The sequence below is a fragment of the Cnephaeus nilssonii genome (assembly GCF_951640355.1).
Source record: "Cnephaeus nilssonii genome assembly, chromosome: 7".
Lineage (NCBI taxonomy): Eukaryota > Metazoa > Chordata > Mammalia > Chiroptera > Vespertilionidae > Cnephaeus > Cnephaeus nilssonii.
The window spans coordinates 102,883,641-102,902,124 of NC_137078.1; the positions used below are offsets into that span (position 1 = coordinate 102,883,641).

The 18,484-nt window shown below is 60.2% G+C and overlaps 3 protein-coding genes across 3 annotated transcripts; 2 read left to right on the plus strand and 1 right to left on the minus strand.

Annotated features, from left to right (window-relative positions):
* Positions 1 to 331: 331 nt before the first annotated feature.
* TMEM278 (transmembrane protein 278) lies at positions 332 to 2,071 on the minus strand. Its single transcript, XM_079778042.1, has 2 exons — positions 1,756 to 2,071; positions 332 to 733 (listed from the first exon to the last, which is right to left on the minus strand). Exons 1-2 carry the CDS (start codon positions 1,987 to 1,989, stop codon positions 473 to 475), a joined length of 495 nt encoding a protein of 164 aa, XP_079634168.1. The 5' UTR covers positions 1,990 to 2,071; the 3' UTR covers positions 332 to 472.
* A 3,803-nt stretch (positions 2,072 to 5,874) lies between these two features.
* Positions 5,875 to 8,386, plus strand: ANKRD65 (ankyrin repeat domain 65; the record flags this gene model as incomplete). Its single annotated transcript, XM_079778041.1, has 4 exons — positions 5,875 to 5,916; positions 6,054 to 6,274; positions 6,466 to 6,997; positions 7,952 to 8,386. 4 exons carry the CDS (start codon positions 5,875 to 5,877, stop codon positions 8,384 to 8,386), a joined length of 1,230 nt encoding a protein of 409 aa, XP_079634167.1.
* A 1,947-nt stretch (positions 8,387 to 10,333) lies between these two features.
* On the plus strand, positions 10,334 to 14,931 carry MRPL20 (mitochondrial ribosomal protein L20). The gene is made up of 4 exons (XM_079776394.1): positions 10,334 to 10,470; positions 10,563 to 10,673; positions 12,694 to 12,771; positions 14,530 to 14,931. The coding sequence occupies exons 1-4, from the start codon at positions 10,384 to 10,386 to the stop codon at positions 14,701 to 14,703; spliced, it is 450 nt and encodes a 149-aa protein (XP_079632520.1). The 5' UTR covers positions 10,334 to 10,383; the 3' UTR covers positions 14,704 to 14,931.
* Positions 14,932 to 18,484: the final 3,553 nt, after the last annotated feature.

Sequence of the window (18,484 nt, forward strand, 5' to 3'; positions counted from 1 at the left end):
CCCGGTCACAGGCTGAGCCTTGCAGCCCGGGCGGTGCTTGGCCATCGCTGAGCTCCTGGTGGAGCTTGCAGGTCTCACCTCAAACTCGCGGGAGGCCCCTGGCTGACCAGACCTGGGGCCGCAGTGGCCGAAGCCAGGGAGGCCGCCTTTCTGGGAGCCCGGCCCCGTGCCCCTCCCTGAGAGCCATCCCGCCCCCTGAGGGCTTCTCAGCCCTGCCGCAGGGGTGCCGGAGAGGGTGCCAGCGGCGGGGGGCGGGGAGGGCTGACCCGTCCCGGGGAGTCGAGTGCCATCTCGCGGCCGCTCGGAGCAGCGCGCAGGAGCCCGAGGCACGCACGCGATTTCCCCGCCGGACCTGGGCGCAGACCACGAGCTCGCCGGCCTGGGGCCAACTTATGGGGGGTCACCAAGGATTCGGAGGTTCGGGGGCCTCCCGGGATTTGGAGGTCTCGGGTCCTTTGGAGGGCCTCTGGGGTCACACCCAGGCGCAGAGCTGCTCCTCCCCTTCGGGGTGGCGTTCCTCCCGCTCCCCGTCGCTGGACCCTGGATGGCGGCCGGGTCCACGGGTCCAAATGGGGGGCGGCAGCAGCGGGCGGAGGCACCGGGCCAAGCGGGCGCGGGCGGCCGAGGCGAGCACCAGCAGCAGCGGCAGCGAGAGAAAGCCCAGCACGATGAGCGTCGCGGAGGCGCGGTCCGTGAGCAGCGCGCGGCACGTGGGGCTGGGCGCCGGGTGGACCTGGGGGCGGGACGGGAGGTCAGGAGGGGCGGGGCTTAGATGGGTGGGGCGGGGTCATGCAGCAGGGGAGGGGCGGGTCTGGATGGAGGGGCGGGACCAGGAGCAGTGGTTAGTAGGGGCGGGGCCTGGATGGGGCGGGGCGGGGCCAGGCAGCAGGGGAGGGGCGGGGTCTGGATGGAGGGGCGGGGTCTGGATGGAGGTGGGTGGGCGGGGCCAGGCAGCAGGTGGACGGGGCGGGGCCTGAGGTCTAGTGGGGTCCGTGCTGAGGCTTGCTGGGGGCCTGTCATTTCTCCGTCAAGGAAGGGAGCTCAGGAACCCATTTACCGGAGTCCACGCGGCAAACGGCCAGAGTAGGAATCTCTTGAGGGGAGGCTCAGAGAATTCCCACCCCTCCCCGCTGTTGCCCGACCCCCGCTTCCCCAGCCCACACACACTGCTCCCCCAGGACCCTTCTCTGTGCCGGCATCTGACCAGGAGCCCGAACCTGTGGGTGTCAGCTGGTGCCACCTTCCCTTTAGCGACCCCACGTTCGGTCGCCCTCCCTTGCCTTATGCCTATAGAAAGGGACACAGGGGCTCATCTGCCTACACCCTCCCTGCCCGGGACCAAGCCACAGCCCATTGCACATGGGGACACCCAGCCCAGGGCAGGAGGGCTCTGCCAGGGGCTGTGTGTGTGGGGGTCAGGGGTGGGGAGGGGGCTCTGACATCATCTTCTCTTCCTGGAGCCCTCTCCTCCTCCCACCCTGCTCAGCTGCCCAGGCCCTGGTGGCCCCTGGTACAAGGCTGGGGCCTCAGGGGAGGGGAGAGAGCTGTCCCCACAGTGGGAACAAAGGCTCTTCTTCTGCTGTGGCCAACGGGGGAGGGGCTGGCCGAAGAAGGGCTCTCGGGGGAGGGGCACACTGTGTCTGGGGACAAGGGGGAAGACTCACCTCAGGCCCAGTGCCCTGAGCTCCCACGGGACCCCAGGCCCCGGGACTCCCAGCCTGTGCCCCCCTACCCACCCCCGAGGGCCCAGCTCACCCTGGAGTGGCACAGGAATCCCAGGTAGATGATGGCGGCCGCCGGCATCAGCACCAGCAGGAACACGGTCCCGGGCAGCAGCAGGTGCAGCAGGAGCGCGGCCAGCACCCGGCCGGGCAGCAGCAGGGCTGAGGGTCCCTCCCTGCGGTCCCGGCGCCTTCGGGCCAGCATGGGTGCCGTGTCGGACGGGCCCCCGCCCTCATCCTCCTCCGTCTCCCTCTCCTGCTCACTCATGCTCTCACAGGCAGGGCCCGGTGGGCTCCCGGCAGTGGTCAGACAGCGACCGAGGCCCCTGGGGTCACTCGAGGTCCTCGGGTCCGACCCCTTCTCAGACCTCGGCAACCAGAGACCTGACCCAACTGGAGGGCAGGACCCTGGGCCAGGAAGGTCCAGCCCTGACCAGCCGTCCCCAGGGCCACACCACTGCCTCAGTTTCCCCACGGCCAGGCAGGGCCTCTGTCTGCCAGGTGCCTGCAGCTCCGGCCCTGGCCAGCCTCTGTGGCCAGCTCCTGTGGGCTGTGCTTTGCTCAAGACATGGCCTGGCACAGGGGCCCTCCTCCCTTCTGGTCCCGCCCTCCCCCGCAGCTCCCCCCACCCCGACAATGACGTCATTTCATAGGTCTTGGCTATGATAACTGCCCCATCAGGAGCTGGGGTCTCCAAGGACCCCACTTCCCGGCCCTGGTTCCTGCTGGTCCCTTCATTCCAAACCTGGCCCCGCTCAGCCTCAGTAAACATGGGAGAGGCTGGGTGCCTACGCCCTAGTCCTCGGAGAGGACGCGTGGGACCCGGCACACAGTGGCTCACAGTGACAGCAGCCACCACGCAGGTGTCCTTGTGCCGCAGTCCAATCCCTCCAGGAAACTGGGGTCACGGATTCCGTCATTTCTTTATTTGTTTAATCCTTACCCGAGGATATTTTCCCATTGACTTTTAGAGAGAGGGGAAGAGAGAGGGAAAGACAGAGAGAAACATGGATGTGAGAGAAACACATTGATTGCTTGCCTCCTGCACACACCCCGACGACCAGGGCCCCAGGCAGGGGAGGAGCCTGCAACCGAGGCACCTGCCCTTGACCAGAATCGAACCCGGGCCCCGTCGGTCCGCAGGCCGATGCCCTATCCACGGAGCCAAACTGGCTAGGGCTGGATTCCGTCATTTGAAGGGGAGAAAAAGCATTCCCGGCCCTTCCAAAAACCCCAACGAATGTCCCCAAACCTCACTAACATACTCCCACCGCCTCCCGGAACCCCAGGGTTCCCTTGCTTATCGAGCAGCCACCTGAGCCACTGAGCAGGTTGTCTGTCAGCTGAACCGGAGGCCACGGCATCGGGCACCGACATCCCCCTTTGCCGCCTCCGCAGCCACCTCTCCCCGCCAACTTTTCTCCTTCCCTGTGCCAGGCCTCCCGGGCCACCATCTCCCTTCAGACGCCTTAGAGTGGGGAGGTGACCGTGACGTGGCGGGGGGGGGGGGGGCACCGTTAAGGAACACAGGCCTGCCTGCCACAGGCCCCGTCAGGACAACAGCAGCTCCCCAGAAGCTCCTGCCACGCCCTGTCCCCAGGCACAAGCACAGCTCACACAGTCAGGATCTTATAGGAACTATTCATTTCATCAGACAGTGATGTGGGGTTAAAAATGCTGCAAATGGCCCTGGCCGGTTTTGCTCAGTGGACAGACCCTCAGCCTGCAGACCGAAGGGTCCCAGGTTCAATTCCGGTCAAGGGCATGTACCTGGGTTGCAGGTTCCTCCCCGGTCCCGGGCCCTCGCTGGGGCACGTGCAGAAGGCAACCAATCCACGTGTTTCTCTTACATTAACATTTTCCTCTGTCTTTCCCTTTTGCTTCCACGCTCTCTACAAATAGATGGGAAAATATCCTCGGGCAAGGATTTTTTTTAAAAAATGCTGCAAATGGTTTGGATAGAGTACAGACGGCGGCGAGGGTACCTGTCTCATCTCCTTCTGGCCCCACCCGCTCCACAGGTTAGTCATGTACAAACACAGGGTGCCAGGCACTGCTCTAGGCCCTGGACTCAGCCGTGATTGAGGCCGACAGAGGGAATGGCGGTGTGTGCGTGCCCTGACGCCCTTGCATGAACCCACAGAGGCCGTGGCAGAACGTGGGAAGCCTGCCAGGAGGCATTCCCAGGCTCCCCTGGCTCTGACCGGGTACGGGACCGCCCACTGGGCCCCAGGCAGCAAGTAGTGGATCCTCAACAACAGGGTGCACTCTCTCCGCCCCCTCCCCCTGGTGTGGCCCATGGTCTGGCCCGTTCTTTTTTTTAAATACATTTTGTTTATGGATTTCAGAGAGGAAGGGAGAGGGAGAGAGAGATAGAAACGTCAATGATGAGAGAGAATCATTGATCCGCTGCCTCCTGCACGCCCCACACTGCGGATGGAGCCTGCAACCCGGGCATGTGCCCTGACCGGGAACTGAACCGGGACCTCCTGGTTCACAGGTCGACATTCAACCACTGAGCCACGCCGGGCTGGCCCGTTCTTTTCGGTGTGACCCTGTGGGACAGGGACGCAGAGAGCTGACGCCTTTGCTGCCCTTGCTTTTTCTGGCGACTCGCGCAGCGAAGTGTCTGAACCCACCCCGAGTGCTGGCTGCGTTACGGCCTGAACCTGCCAGCCTGGGTGACGTGCCCGCAAGGGGCTTTCGTCCTGGGAGAGGAAGGCAGATATTAAAAATCAAACAGATTCTTTCATGGAGGGGTAAGTGCTAGGAAGAAAATAAAACAGGGTCAGATCGGTGGTCAGGCTGGAGGGCCCCTCTGGGGTGGTGATATCTGAGCCGAGTGACTGGGGATCATGGGGTGGGGTCCCTGTGGCTTGAGACTGGGCCCCTCAGCCTCTTGCCTGGAGACCCACCCTTGGGACCCGGTACCTGCAAAGGGCTGCTCTCGAGGGAGGTGGGGGAGGGGCAAGGCTCTGTTGCTCCTCTTGGGGGTGTGGGGGGGGGGCAGGACAGGGCCCACATGACACCTCATCCTTGGGAGCCTGAGGGTGGGGGCTGGGGTGGGAGCAACAGCCCCAAAGCTGTGCTGCCTCCTGGTGGACAGTCACAGAGCAGCTGGCTCACGTCCTTCTCCTTCGGGACCCTGGACAGGTGGCCTTCCCGGGGATTAGGCAGGGCCAGCTCCCACCTGGCCCATCTACCCTAGAATCAAAGTGACCTGTCCTACAGGCCTCACACAGGCCCCTTCCTGCAGCACCAGTTCCAGATGCTTCTAGTCTCCTGTCATAGAAATGCTCCCTGGCCCGGCCCGCGTGGCTCAGCGGTTGAGTGTCGGTCTCTGAACCAGGAGGTCACGGTTCGATTCCTGGTCAGGGCACATGCCCAGGTTCAGGGCTCAGTCCCCAGTGTGGGGCGTGCAGGAGGCAGACGATCCATGATTCTCTCTCATCGTTGATGTTTCTCTCTCGCCTTCTCCCTCTCTGAAAGCAATAAAAACATATTTTAAAAATGCTCCCGTAGCCTGGCTCCCTCCCTCTCCTGCCCAGCAGTCTGCCGTCACAGCCTCCACGGACCCGACATCTCAAGGCGATTCCTACCCCAGATACCCTTACCCAGGTCGCCTGGCATGGGAGGGAAGGGTCCCACCTCATCCCGTCCACCTCCTGGAATCAGGCGGGAGGCAAAGCTCCAGCCCCGAGGTGGGTGGTCTCAGGCAGCATCACAGGAGGCGGGTGAGGGGCAGGGCCTGAGGGAGGGCAAGTCCTGGCACATCAGAGGCTGTGCTCCTTGGAGGAGCTCAGTCCATGGGCGTGCTCCTGCTTGCCTGGCCTTTGTCTGGGTTGGGGGGGGGGCACCGGCAGTTGGCAGGGGAGGAGGGTGCTGGGGCGGGGGCTGTGGCAGCCAGGCAGGGCCTCTCCTTAAGTTTCTGGGTAACCAGTGTGGAGAGCGGCCCTTCACCTGGCCCAGGAGGCACCCCTCCCCGACACACACCACACACCACACACACCACACACCCACACCACACACCACACACACGGGCAACTGCAGCTCTAGCCTCCAGCCCTCCTGAGCCCACACCCCCACCTTCACACCTTCAGGAGGAGTTTCTTGAGGGGCCCACTCACCAGGCTGTGGCTGGGCCAGGACCCACATGGAGAGGACCCCCGAATCCCTGGGCAGGCTCCCTCCGGGGGTAACTGAGAGCCAAGCCTAGCTGGTGGCCTGGTTCCCGGGGGAGAACATAAGGGGGGCTCATGCTGGCCTGGGGACAGGGGAGGCTGGGCCTGGCTCGGGCCTCCAGCGTCCATACAGGATTCCTTTTCTTCCCAGGTGAGTCCTGGGCCCTCAGAGCCCGGGCAGCAGGACCTCCCAGACGCAGGAGCCGAGCAGGAACTCAGATGGATAGAGCTGGGCTCGGAGGAGGCCCTGGGGACAGGGGCAGAGGGGCCCGGTGTCCCACAGGCCCAGGGGCGCCTGCTGCAGGCTGCGTGGACGGGTCACTTAGGCCTCGCAACCCAGCTGCTGCGGCAGGGGGCCAGCGTGGAGGAGAGGTGAGCCCCAGGGCAGCGCAGGGAGGGGTGCGAGCACCTGACCGGATGTAGGGGGTTCCCTCGTGGGTAAAGCAGCAGGTCCCTGCGCTGAGCTGGGTGGCAGGGCAGGGGGCCCCCTCACCGGGCTGGGCAAGACGGGGTCTTACTCCCCGGCCGCCCCACCCTCGCTCACGCAGCCCCCACGCCCACAGGGACAGCGCGGGGAGGACCCCGCTGCATCTGGCCGTGCTGCGCGGCCACGCGCCCCTGGTGCGGCTCCTGCTGCAGCGCGGGGCGCAGGTGGGGGCCGCCGACCTTGCGGGGCGCACGCCGCTGCACGAGGCCGCCTGGCGCGGGCGCTCGCGGGTGGCGGAGCTGCTGCTGCAGCGCGGGGCCCCGACGGCGGCGCGCTCCGGGGCCGGCCTGACGCCGCTGCACGGGGCGGCCGCGCTGGGCCGCACGCTGCTGGCCGGGCTCCTGCTGGGCGCGCCGGGCCCGGGCGCCGAGGCGGCGGACGCGCGCGGCTGGACGGCGGCGCACTGGGCGGCGGCGGGCGGGCGGCTGCCGGTGCTGGAGCTGCTGGCCTCGCGCGGCGCGGGCCTGGATGGCGCCCTGCTCGTGGCGGCCGCGGCCGGGCGGGCGGAGGCGCTGCGCCTCCTCCTGGCGGTGGGCGCGCACGTGGACGCCCGGGACGGCGCGGGGGCCACCGCGCTGAGCATCGCTGCGGGTTTGGGCCGCGGGCAGGTACGTCGGGGCCTCGCCCCCAATGGACAGGGCAGGGCGGTGTGGGGAAGCGGCCTTTGCCCCAGGCATCCACCCCGGGTGCGGGGAGGGCGCGGACAGAGTGGACTCCTGGGGCAGGAGGAGGAGGAGGGACCTCACTAGTGGTCCGAGGCTTCAGGGCGGGAGGGGCCAGGAGGGTCTGGGGTCTGAGTGCAGCCTGGAGTTTGCTTCGGGTTTGCGACCATCTCAGGGACGCTTGGGGAGGACCCCTGGCCAGGACCCCTGGCCGGGTGCTCCAAATTTATTCTAAATACTTTTTTATTGCCCTGGCCGGTGTGGCTCAGTGGATAGCGCATAGGCCTTTGGACCATAGGGTCCTGGGTTCGATTCCGGTCAAGGGCAAGCACCTGGGTTGCACGCTCCTCCCCGGCCTGGTCCCTGGTCATGGCTCGTGCAGGAGGCAACCAATCAATGCATCGATGTTTCTGTCTTTCCCTCTCTCTTCCACTCTCTCTAAAAATTAATGGCAAAATATCCTCAGGTGCAAAATATTCTCAGGTGAGGATTTTAAAAAATAAATAAATAAATAAATAAATGTATAAATTGATTTCAGAGAGGAAGGGAGGAAGATAGAAACATCAATGATGAGAGAATCATTGATTGGCTGCCTCCTGCAGGCCCCACACTGGGGACGGAGCCCACAACCCAGGCATTGAACCGTGACCTCCGGGTTCACAGGTCAAGGTTCAACCACTGACCCGTGGCGCTGGGCCAAGTGTTGAATTGTGTCTAAGGACAACGAGGGGGACAAGTGTTAGTCTCTAAGCAGAGCCCTCCAGGTACCGTAGGGGCTGGCACCCTTACCAGCTGGGAAGCAGTGACGAGAAAGAGGCCGTTAGGTGACCCAGGCCCGGTGAGGTGGGGGTCAGGCAAATGGCGGGGCGGCCCCTGTGTTGTCCTCCCCTCCTCTTCCAGGACATGGAGACTCTGCTTGACCACGGGGCAGACCCCAGCCTCAGGGACAGGCACGGACGCTCTGCCCTCCATAGGGCTGCCGCTGGTGGACACCTGTCTGCCGCCCAGCTGCTGGCAGCCCGGGGAGCGGAGGTGGATGCTCGGGACGCACTGGGCCTCACCCCCCTGCACCACGCTGCTCGGAGCGGCCACGTGGACGTCGCCAGCCATCTCCTGGACAGGGGCGCACAGGTCAACGCGACGGGCTGGCTCCACTCCACACCCCTGCACCTCGCGGTGGAGCGTGGCCACAGCCCCACCGCCGAGCTTTTGCTGAGCCGAGGGGCCAGCCCTGCCCTGAGAACGCCGTGGGGTGAGGTGACGCAGGACCAAGTGGCCGACGAGGGCCTGTCCTGGGCAAAACCTCCCCTTGGCAGAGAGCAGAATGACTGCTAGGGTCCGGCTGGTGTGGCTCACTGGGTCAACATCGACCTATGAACCAGGAGGACACGGTTCGATTTCCTGGTCAGGGCACATGCCCGGGTTGGGGGCTTGATCCCCAGTGTGGGGTCTGCAGGAGGCAGCCAATCAATGATTCTCTCTCATCACTGATATTTCTATCCGTCTCCCTCTCCTTTCCTCTCTGAAATAAATAAAAGTAGATTAAAAAAACAAAAACAAGAATGACTGCCAGGGGCACACAGCTCCGGGGCGGGGCGGGGGGGGGGGGGCGTGCCCTGAGCCGCACAGCGCAGGACAGGAGGCTCCTGGCTCCCACGGCCTTGGGAGTGTGCCAGGATCCCCGCTTCTGAGCGGAGACCTGCCTGGGTGGAGGGGAGCACAGACAAGAGTTCCTGGAATAGAAGCCGACACTGACTCCCAGGGGCACATCGCCTCTGCAGTCCCAGCCTTCTCCACATTCTCTGGTAGAGACTGACTCGTGGCCATAGATTTGACCACAGCCTGATGGTCAGCCCTTTGTCTGTCCACCGTGGGGGTGTCACCCTCAGCCGCTCTCTCTGTCTCTGGGGGTGCTCTTACTGTGCTATCTTCGAGTTGGCGTTTGTCGATTTGCACCCATTCATGTCAGGGCTGAACCCCTGGCCACCGTTGTTTACAGCTCCCCTGCGATCCAGAGCCCACACACCCAGCTAATATTCCCCACCCAAATCACCGGGGCAGGTACCAGACAGCTGGAGGTGGCCCCTATGCAGCAAGGCCCACAGGGATGATCCAACAAGCCAGTCCCAAGAGGTTTCCCTGCCCGGCACTGCCTTTCCTGTTGGAACCCAGTAAAGGCTCTTGCCTGAACCCCCCCTTCCCCACTCCTGCCTCCTCACTGGTACTGGTCTCTCTCTGGCACTGTGGGCCCTGGCATGTCCCCTCCACTCAGGAAATGTAATAAAAATCTCTCCCTGTTGCCACTCAGCCATCTCCATAAGGGAAACCCTGCCCCCCACCCCAAACCCTTGAAACAGACAGTTGTCTCTGACTGCCCACCCTCTGCCCTCAAAAAATCATTGCCTTTATTCAATTTAAAAGTATAGTTTTTTGTCTGGCCAGTGTCGCTCAGCGGTTGAGCGTCAATCCAGGAACCAAGAGGTCGCCAGTTCAATTCCCAATCAGGGCACATGCCCAGGTTGTGGGCTCAGCTAATCAATGATTTTCATCATGGATGTTTTTCTCTCTCTCCATCTCCCTTCCTCTCTGAAATCAATAAAAGAATATTTTTTAAAAAAAGAAAGAAATGGAGCAAAATGTAAGCAGTTGGTGCATTTGGGGAGAACATATTACAGAATTCCTTCAACTAGTGTTGCAACTTTCCTAGAATTTAAGAATTACACCCAAAGAAAACATTATCAAGAAATTGCACTTACTTTTTGCCCCCTCACTATTTTTTCATGGTAAAATACGCAGAACGTAAAATTTACCAGTTTAAGCATTTTAAAGGGTCCAATGCTGTGGCGTTTAGGACTTTCACAGCTTATGCAGCCGCCCCCACTACCCAGTGGCAGAACGTGTCATCCCGCGAAAGGAAACCCTGTCCCCGGGCAGCCACGCCCCGCCCCGTCCCCGTGGGCTTGGTGCCCTGCTGATTCCCGCCGGCGTCCCGGGCTCCCGCAGCGGCGGCCTGCACCGGCCCTTTAACCTCCGCAGGGCACAAGGAAGGCCCACGCGTGGCGGATGGGCGGCATTTGCTGCTGCACCGCCCCTACCGCTGGAGTCCACGCCCACAGCCAGGCGTGGGGGGGCGGGAGGGGCGGAGAGACCCAGGAGGCTGCGCGCGCACCGGGGCCCGCCGCACCCGAGCATGCGCACCAAAGCGAGGCGGCGGTAGGGCCGGGGAGCATGCGCGGTGCCCCGGAAGTTCCCGGCGGGCCGCTGACCCGGAAGCTCTCGGGCGGTGCGGCGCGGCGCGGGCGTCTTTCAGCGGGGGACGCCAGCTGGGCACCATGGTCTTCCTCACGACGCAGCTCTGGCTGCGCAGCCGCGTCACCGACCGCTACTGGCGGGTGCAGGAGGTGCTGAAGCACGCGCGGGTGAGTTGGCCGCGCCCGCCCCTCGCCCCCGCGCGCCCCGGGAGCCCGCGGACCCCGCCGACAACCCTCCTCTCCCGTTTTTTCTGACCCAGCACTTCCGGGGGAGGAAGAACCGCTGCTACCGGCTGGCCGTCCGGGCTGTGATCCGAGCGTTTGTGAAATGCACGAAAGCCCGGAGACAGAAGAGGAGGATCCTGAGGACGGTGAGCCTGGACCCCGGGGGCCCGGCGTCCACCCCTGGCAGAGGGGCCTGGCCCCCGCCCTCCCCTCCCGCGGGACCGGCGGAGGCTGCAGCCAGACCCGGTCCCCCTGCCGCTGAGGCGGAAGCCTCAGCACCGTTCTCCAGGCCTGTTTCTCGTTCTCACACCTCTCACCCCAAATCCCGCAGGACCGGTGGCCAGGGTCTCGTGCCCGCACCGCCAACTCCCGCCTGCGGCAGCGGAGGAGCCGCCTGGCCAGTGTCCCTTCTCCGCCCTACCAGCCCCCTGTGTCCGCTTCTCAGCTCCCCTCCATCTGAAGCCCCGTGGGGCTTCCCGTCCCACCCCACTCGTTAGGAAAGGCCGAGCCCAGCCGACGTGGTCACTGGTCTGGTCCCCGACCACCCCCACCCCACCGCCCTCTCGCCTGCTCCCTCCCAAGCAGTTTGCACTTGGGTTTCTGAGAAGTGCCACCTTCTCAGGCCAGCGCAGCTCAGCGCCCTCGTGAACTCAGCATCCAACGCACCATGTGTTTTACTTGGTTAGTTGTTTATTGCTCGCTCCCTGCCCCCACTAGAACGTAGGTTTCATAGGGGATCTTTCTGCTGTTGAACGCTGTGACCCAGGGTCCAGATCAGTAACACTCTGTAAATATGGGCTGAATAAATAGAGGGGTGGGGTGTAATTCTGACCCTTTAAAATACATACACATATGTATATATATTTCTATTGATTTCAGGGAAGGGAGAGGGAGAGATAGAACCATTGATGGGCTGCCTCCTGCAACTCAGACAATCCAACCATGACCTCCTGGTTCCAACCATTGAGCCACGCCTGCCGGGCCTGTCCTTTTAATGTCAGATACGCTTCACGAACCGCAGGTTTGGTCCCCGCACAATGACCTGTCCATGCTTGTGAGTCTGCAGAGTGGTCTCTGCATCCCAGTTCTGTTGTTTCCCCCTCTGGGTCTTGTCAGCATGGGATAGAGGGGGTGCAGCCCCCCGCCCCCGGGAGAGACCCAGCTGTGCACCTGTTGGAATGTGCTGTGAAGAGTTGAGAGCAGTGCCTGGTAGCACCCTTGCGTTTGCTGCCACAGAGCAGCAGGGGTTCCCAGGGCAGGTCCCTGTGTAGCAGCAGCGCCTGGTGGGAACTTGGTAGACGTGTAGAGTCTTGGGCTCCCCGTGCACCTGCAGCAGAAGCACTGGAGGTGGGGCCCAGCAATCCCTTTTAACAAGCCTGTGGGTAATTCTGATGCGCAGCCAAACTTGAGAACCACTGACGTAGGGGAAGAAAGAGGACTCGAGCCTTAACACCGAGTCGAGAGCGGCCTGAGAGAGCTTCCCTTGTTTAATAGAACAGAGCCATTCAGAAGCGTTTGCATCACTGGCTCGCCCCTCCCCCTTAGCCTCCACGCACCTGCCCTGGAACACCCTGCCGCTCCTTGCCAGCCAGGTCCTCCTTCCCTGCAGCCCTGCTGTGCCCTCCCCCTGCTCTCCCTGAGGTAGCCTGCACCTCAGTGGCTGCCTGCCGTGACTCCACGCGTGGATCCTTCCCATACTCTGAGCCGAGTCTGCTTGTCTCGTTCAGCTGTGTTCTCGGTGCCTAAAAGGGGTTTGAATTCAGCCTCACTGCACCCACTTCCCTGCGTACTGAGAGAAGCTGGCATTGGGCGAGCACCAGCCTTGGCTTGCTTCTGTTGGTGTGGAAGCCTGTTTGCCTGAATAGGGACACGGACTCCTATGCACTGCTACAGCAGCAGCTCCTTCAGAACCTCTGCTGGGAGGTGTGGGCGTAACGTACAATTAGTTATTTTGTTGTTGTTAATCCTCACCCTCGGATATTTTCCCATTGATTTTTAGAGGGGGGGGGGGGCAGGGAGACAGAAACGTCTGCGACCTAGGTATGTGCCCTTCACTGGAATCAAACCCGGGACCCTTCAGTCCACAGGCTGACGCTCTATCCACTGAGCCACACCGACTAAGGCTACAATTCGTTCTTAAGTTTCTCAATATTTTCTTAATTTCAGCTCTGGATTAATCGAATTACAGCTGCTTCCCAGGAACACGGCCTGCATTACCCAGCATTCCTTGGCAGTTTAATTAAGGTATGGTTGAGGATGTGGTCCTGTTGAGATGTTGAATGTCTGCGGAAACCGGTCCAACTAGCGTGACCCCACGGCACCTGAACACTGATTTGTTATCCGGGTGGAGTTCTGTCAGTTCAGGGACTCCCCACATGAGCTTTGCGCTTGTCCTGCTGGTGGTAGAATTGGAAATGGACAAGACACAAATACGAATTTCCCCATCAAGGGAAAAAGGCAGAAAAACTTGGCTTTAACTTTAAAGTTTAATTTCACAGTTTTTTGTTCTGATGAGGCAGCGGAGAGAGTTGAAACTCATATAATAAAAGCTTAATATGCTAAGTGTCCAGTTGTCCAGTCCGTTTAACCAATCAAAGCGTAATATGTTAATGATGTGCTAAGGCTGCTCAACCGCTTGCTATGACGTGCACTGACCACCAGGGGGCAGATGCTCCAACTGGTAGGTTAACTTGCTGCTGAGCCAGACCCTCGCTGGCTAACCTCCCGTATCCCTCCCTGGCCCCAATCGTATACCGGTGGGGTACCTTGGCCTGGCCTGCATCCTCTCGCAATTCAGGACCCCTCGGGGGATGTCGGAGAGCCGGTTTCAGCCTGATCCCGCAGGCCTCTAGTACAATCAGTAAGGAGGAAAAATGTCTTGAAGGGGGTAAAGGTGTGTCACAAAATCTTGGTAATTGTTCTGTTTGGTGTTTATGCTATTTCCTGAGGGGTTGGGTGTTGTGCTTCTATCTTGTACCAGTTTCTGTCCTTGGTATTTTTTTTTTAAAGCTTTTTATTACTTTACTTTGGTTAATCCTCACCTGAGGGTATTTTTTCCATTTTTTAAAAAAAATATTTTTATTGATTTCAGAGAGGAAGGGAGAGGGAGAGAGAGATAGAAACATCAATGATGAGAATCATTGATTGGCAGCCTTCTGCACATCCCCTGCTGAGGATTGAGCCTACCACCCAGGCACATGCCCTGACCAGGAATCGAACTGGCAACCTTTTGGTGCATGGGACCACACTCAACCACACTCAACCAACTGAGCCTCCTCCCTCCCCCCCTTCCCCTCTTCCCGGCTTATTGATTTGAGAGAAAGAGAGAGAAGAGAGGGAGAGAAACGTAAACGTGAAAGTGGAACATTGATTGGCAGCCTCTGCCTGCCCCCTGCCGGGGATCAAGCCCACCACTTAGGGCTGTGATGGGCCGAGGACTCAGACTGGCAGCCTTTCGGTGCACAGCACAGGACAGTGCCCCACCAATTGAGCCGCACAGGCCAGGCCTCCGTTTTCCGAAGTCCCCTGCAGATTTACTTTACCGACGACTTGGTTCGGCCGTCTGTGGGAATTGGGAAAGCCCAGTTTGGGTCCCTGCTTCCTCTCCTCGGGTCTCACTTCATCGTTTGCAAATGGGAGTTGTCACTTCCTCTTCGGAACTGACCCCAGGCCCACAGTCGTCTGTCTGGGTGATGATCACTGACCCTAAGCAGGATCCTTGGTTTTCTGGCATCAGGACTGGATGCCAGCCTCCCCTCCGTCACCTCCTGCACGGAAGCCCTCCCTTCCTGTCCACATTCACCCTCCAGTGTCCTGCTTGGATGGGATTCACCTCTCCCTCTTCCTCTCCTTTTTGAGGGCAGAGCCTGCCCTGAAGCCGTGCAGGACATGCTCCTAGGAGTTGATCCAGCTTATGCGCTGGGACTAGGAGCTCGGCGCATTCTCTTCCGCTTCAGAGAAACACATTTCTGATGCTGAAACAGGCTCTACTTCTCTTCACAGTGCCAGGTGGAGCTCAACAGGAAAGTGCTGGCTGACCTGGCCATCTATGAACCAAAGACTTTTAAATCCTTGGCTGCTTTGGCCAAAAGGAGGCGAGAGGAAGGATTTGCCGCTGCCTTGGGGGACGGGAAGGAGCCGGAAGGCATATTTTCCAGAGTGGTGCAGTACCACTGAGGGGACACTGACACACCGGCCCTCTGCAGCTGGTTTCGTAGGAAGAGGCGTTTCCCCCGGATCGTAATTGAAACGGGCTAAGAATCCTTTGCCAAGAATGGGTTAAGTTTGGTTCGTAGTTGTGTTACTTATTTCAGTAACCGTGAGAGAAAAGGCCTGTCTATCCTCGGGACAGACCAGCGACCGCTTGTCGATTGTGTCAATAAAGCTTGTGTGCTGGTCAGCGTTTCCACTTTCCACTTGTGTCCTCTGCATCAAGCAGACACCTCTGCTCTGCCTCCATGTGGTGGGAGCGGCTGCCAGGGTGAGGGGTCAATTAAGCTTGTGCCTTCCTCTTGGAACCTTGGATCCTCTCCTGAAAGTGAGGTGTTTGCACCAGGACTCTGAACTCTGACCCTGGCTCCCCTTGGCGCTCTGGGTGCCCATCTAGCACACAAGGCCCCCAGCCCCGCTCTGACTGTACCTATGCTTGACTTCGCCCTCTGCCCTTCCTTCCTGCCTTTCCAGCAGGGACCCTGTGCCAGCCTGTTTCCCTGCTGCCTCCCTTGTCCCCCAGGCCAGGAGGGGCAGCAGGCAAGGGGGCTCTTCTGGTCCCACTCACCTTAGCCCCCAAGGATGGGTGATCGCCTGGGAAGACCCCTCCCCCAAATACTCCACTTGAGTCCAGAGGCAAGCCCAGGAATAAGTTCTCAGCATGCTCGCCCCACCAATAGTTCATAGCAGCTGTGCCAGCCCTAGGGAGATGTAGGCTGTGCTCCCTCCTGCTCAGGGCCAGGACTTCGCCTTTGCCTTCTGGGGAGCTGGTTCCACGCTCAGCCTCTGTATTGAGACCATTCCACTTCTGGAGTATGTTCTTCCTCAGCCCCACTCTGGTCTCCACCTCTGGCCTGTTAGCGTCGGCTGGGAGCGGCTGACCTGGTTGGGTGTTGTGCTTCAGGGCCAGGACTTCGCCTTTGCCTTCTGGGGAGCTGGTTCCACGCTCAGCCTCTGTATTGAGACCATTCCACTTCTGGAATGGTCTCAATACAGACCAATGGCTCTCATCAGCCATCTCCTGGAACCCATCTCCTGGAACCCTGGAACCCAATGGATACTGTCAGCCCTGGACCCCAAAGGACCATGCTTCCCCCTCACTCTCCTCCAGGCGCTGCCGGCCCATAGCAGCATTCACTGCTTGCTGGTGACTCCTGTATTTTTTCCCTGTCTTACCCCACTTTTTTTTTTTTTTTTAAATCCTCACCCAAGAAGTGAAGACATACTTTCCATTGATTTTTAGAGCGTGGAGGGGAGAGAGAAAAAACATCGATTGGTTGATTGGCTCCTCGCTCTAGCCCCGACAGAGGCAGGGATTGAACCTGCAACTGAGAATCAAACTCTTGACCCTTTGGCCCGATGCTCTAACCACTGAGCAAAAATGGCCAGGGCTGTCTTCCCTCCACTTTTTTTTTACATTTATTTTTTTTAAATATAAATATAATTTGAGATTCTTTTTTTATATTTTATTGATTTTTTTTTTTTTACAGAGAGGAAGGGAGAGGGATAGAGCGTTAGAAACATCGATGACAGAGAAACATTGATCAGCTGCCTCCTGTACACCTCCTACTGAGGATGTGCCTGCAACCAAGGTACATGCCCTTGACCGGAATCGAACTTGGCACCCTTCAGTCCTCAGGCCGACGCTCTATCCATTGAGCCAAACCAGCCAGGGCTTCCCTCCACTCTTGCTCCCACGCTGGGTCCTGTGGTGACACCATCATCCTTTGCCAGCAGCCTCCTGGAGTTCCTTCTGGGTTCTTTCCTCAGACCCAACACCCACCTCCAACCCCCATCCAGAGTCATCAGGTCATGCCCATCTATTGCCTGGTGACCTGCCCACTTTTCTCCATCCTCACTGCAGGCCAACATCCCTTCTGGCTCCAGTCACTGCACTGGCCTAAGAAGCGCCTCCTGGCCCTTGTCACCGTGTGCGGTGATGGCCACTAGACTGGAAGCATTTCGAGGCTTGGGGATGAGTCTCGTTCCCTCTTGTTGCACCTTGTGCAGGGCTGGACTATGTGCATAAGGTGCTCAATGCACACGCTCTTCAGTAAATGGCTCCTGGGCAACAGGGTGGAGAATACAAGGAGCCCTTTGGTGTGGTGTGAGCACAAAGCACTGCTGTGGAGGAGCTGCCTTTATCTCCATCAACGAAGCAGGGGCGGGGGGGGGGGGGGCGGATTGGCAGCAACACTGGACCCATTTCCCTTCCCAGGGCCTGGCTCTGATGGGATAGAGCCACAAGCTGTTGGCTGGAGGTTCCATACAAGAAATTACTCCTTTCCCACCATTAGTTCGGTGAGAGTTTGGGACAACTAGCAACAGATCAGTGATACTGCATCTGTTCCTCTGGTACAGCTACGAGAGCAGCACGCTGTCAGGTGACTTAAATACCACCAGAGGCTGGCAGTCACTAACCCAGAGAGCATCTGATACAACCGACCAGGAAGTGGCGGGTCAGTAGTCAGTTCATACAGATATCAGCACCTCAAGAGCTTCCACTGTTGGTAGGATGAAGTCGAAGGCCTTGACCACAGCTCCTGGGACATCCCAGCCTGGCCCCCTGCCCACGATGCCTTCAGGAACCCATGCCTTTCCTTGGGGGTGCCATGGGCTTTGGAGAAACATGGAATTCAATGTTTCCAGCTACCCCTCTTCCTGGTGAAGTCAATTCTGTTCTGTTTTGTCTTTGGCTTCATTCTGAGGGCAAGAACTCTGGTGATCTGGTAGTAGTATTTGTACCCCAAACCCTGGATTCACCGAGAACTGGAGAGTAATGACAGTGCCAGCCGCCACGTATTAATTCAGGCAAACAGAAAAAGAGAGCCCTCTAAGAACAAAACCCAGAAAATTTCAGAACACAAAAGCAGAAGCTCAGATCCAGGAGAACTTACCCTTTAGCTCCCGAGCCGAGGAGGAAAACGGAGCTTAGCTGGCTCTGTGGGCATCGCACCTGTTTGCTCACCAGACCTGGAGCTATGGGGACAAGGGGTCTTCTCTGGATCCCGGATGAGCCTCAAATATGTCGGACGTAAGTGAAAAGTCGGCCAAGTGTTCATTCAACAAAAAGGATTTATTGGTGGCGGGGGGGGGGGGGGGGGGGGGGGATTGCAATCCGAAATGTGTAGTCAAAGCCAGCCTAGTGGAGGTTTCCGTCCGGAGGAAAATGAGTGCAGTACAGTCGAGAGCGGAAGAGGAAGTTAAGGGCAGGGGTCCGTCATCACCGTGGGGCTGGGTCCTCACTCCAGAACTGTCCCTGCGGGGTCCTCCCGGCGACGGGGGTGTGAGAGCCCCTCCCACACGCGGTCTGACCTAAATGTTGACACCCTCAAACACCTCCCAGGGGCCTCCGAGGGTCCCGCCAGGCTCGGGGGACGCATCCCACAGCGGAAAGGCAGCCGCGGACCCCTGCGCGTGCCCTGGTGCAGGTGTCCCGCCGAGTCGCACCGCCCGCGGCCCGGGCCCTCACCCAGTGCCTTCCGGGTGCCCGCAAACCCCTTCGGGAACAACCGGACCCCCAAGAAGCCTTCAGGCTGCAGTGCGGGGCTCGCGAACTCCCGAACTGGTGAGGAAGATGCGGCTCCGCCAGGGCGCCCCGGGGCGGCACCTGCAGCGAGTGCTTCCGGATTAAGGCCCAGACCGCAGCCTCTTCCGGGCGCCGCGGGGCCCCCTGGGTAAGGAGCAGCCCCCCCGCCCGCGCCGGGTTCCGGCGTCGGGCGCGACGCTGACGGGCAGGTCTCCCAGC

Excerpts from the sequence above, each read along its gene's own strand:
- TMEM278 (XM_079778042.1), bottom strand. The coding sequence starts at position 1,989 with ATGAGTGAGCAGGAGAGGGAGACGGAGGAGGATGAGGGCGGGGGCCCG. Across the intron at positions 734-1,755 it reads GATTCCTGTGCCACTCCAGG|GTCCACCCGGCGCCCAGCCC; the intron begins GTGAGCTGGGCC and ends TCCCGCCCCCAG.
- MRPL20 (XM_079776394.1), top strand. The coding sequence starts at position 10,384 with ATGGTCTTCCTCACGACGCAGCTCTGGCTGCGCAGCCGCGTCACCGAC. Across the intron at positions 10,674-12,693 it reads AGAGGAGGATCCTGAGGACG|CTCTGGATTAATCGAATTAC; the intron begins GTGAGCCTGGAC and ends TCTTAATTTCAG. Across the intron at positions 12,772-14,529 it reads TCCTTGGCAGTTTAATTAAG|TGCCAGGTGGAGCTCAACAG; the intron begins GTATGGTTGAGG and ends TTCTCTTCACAG.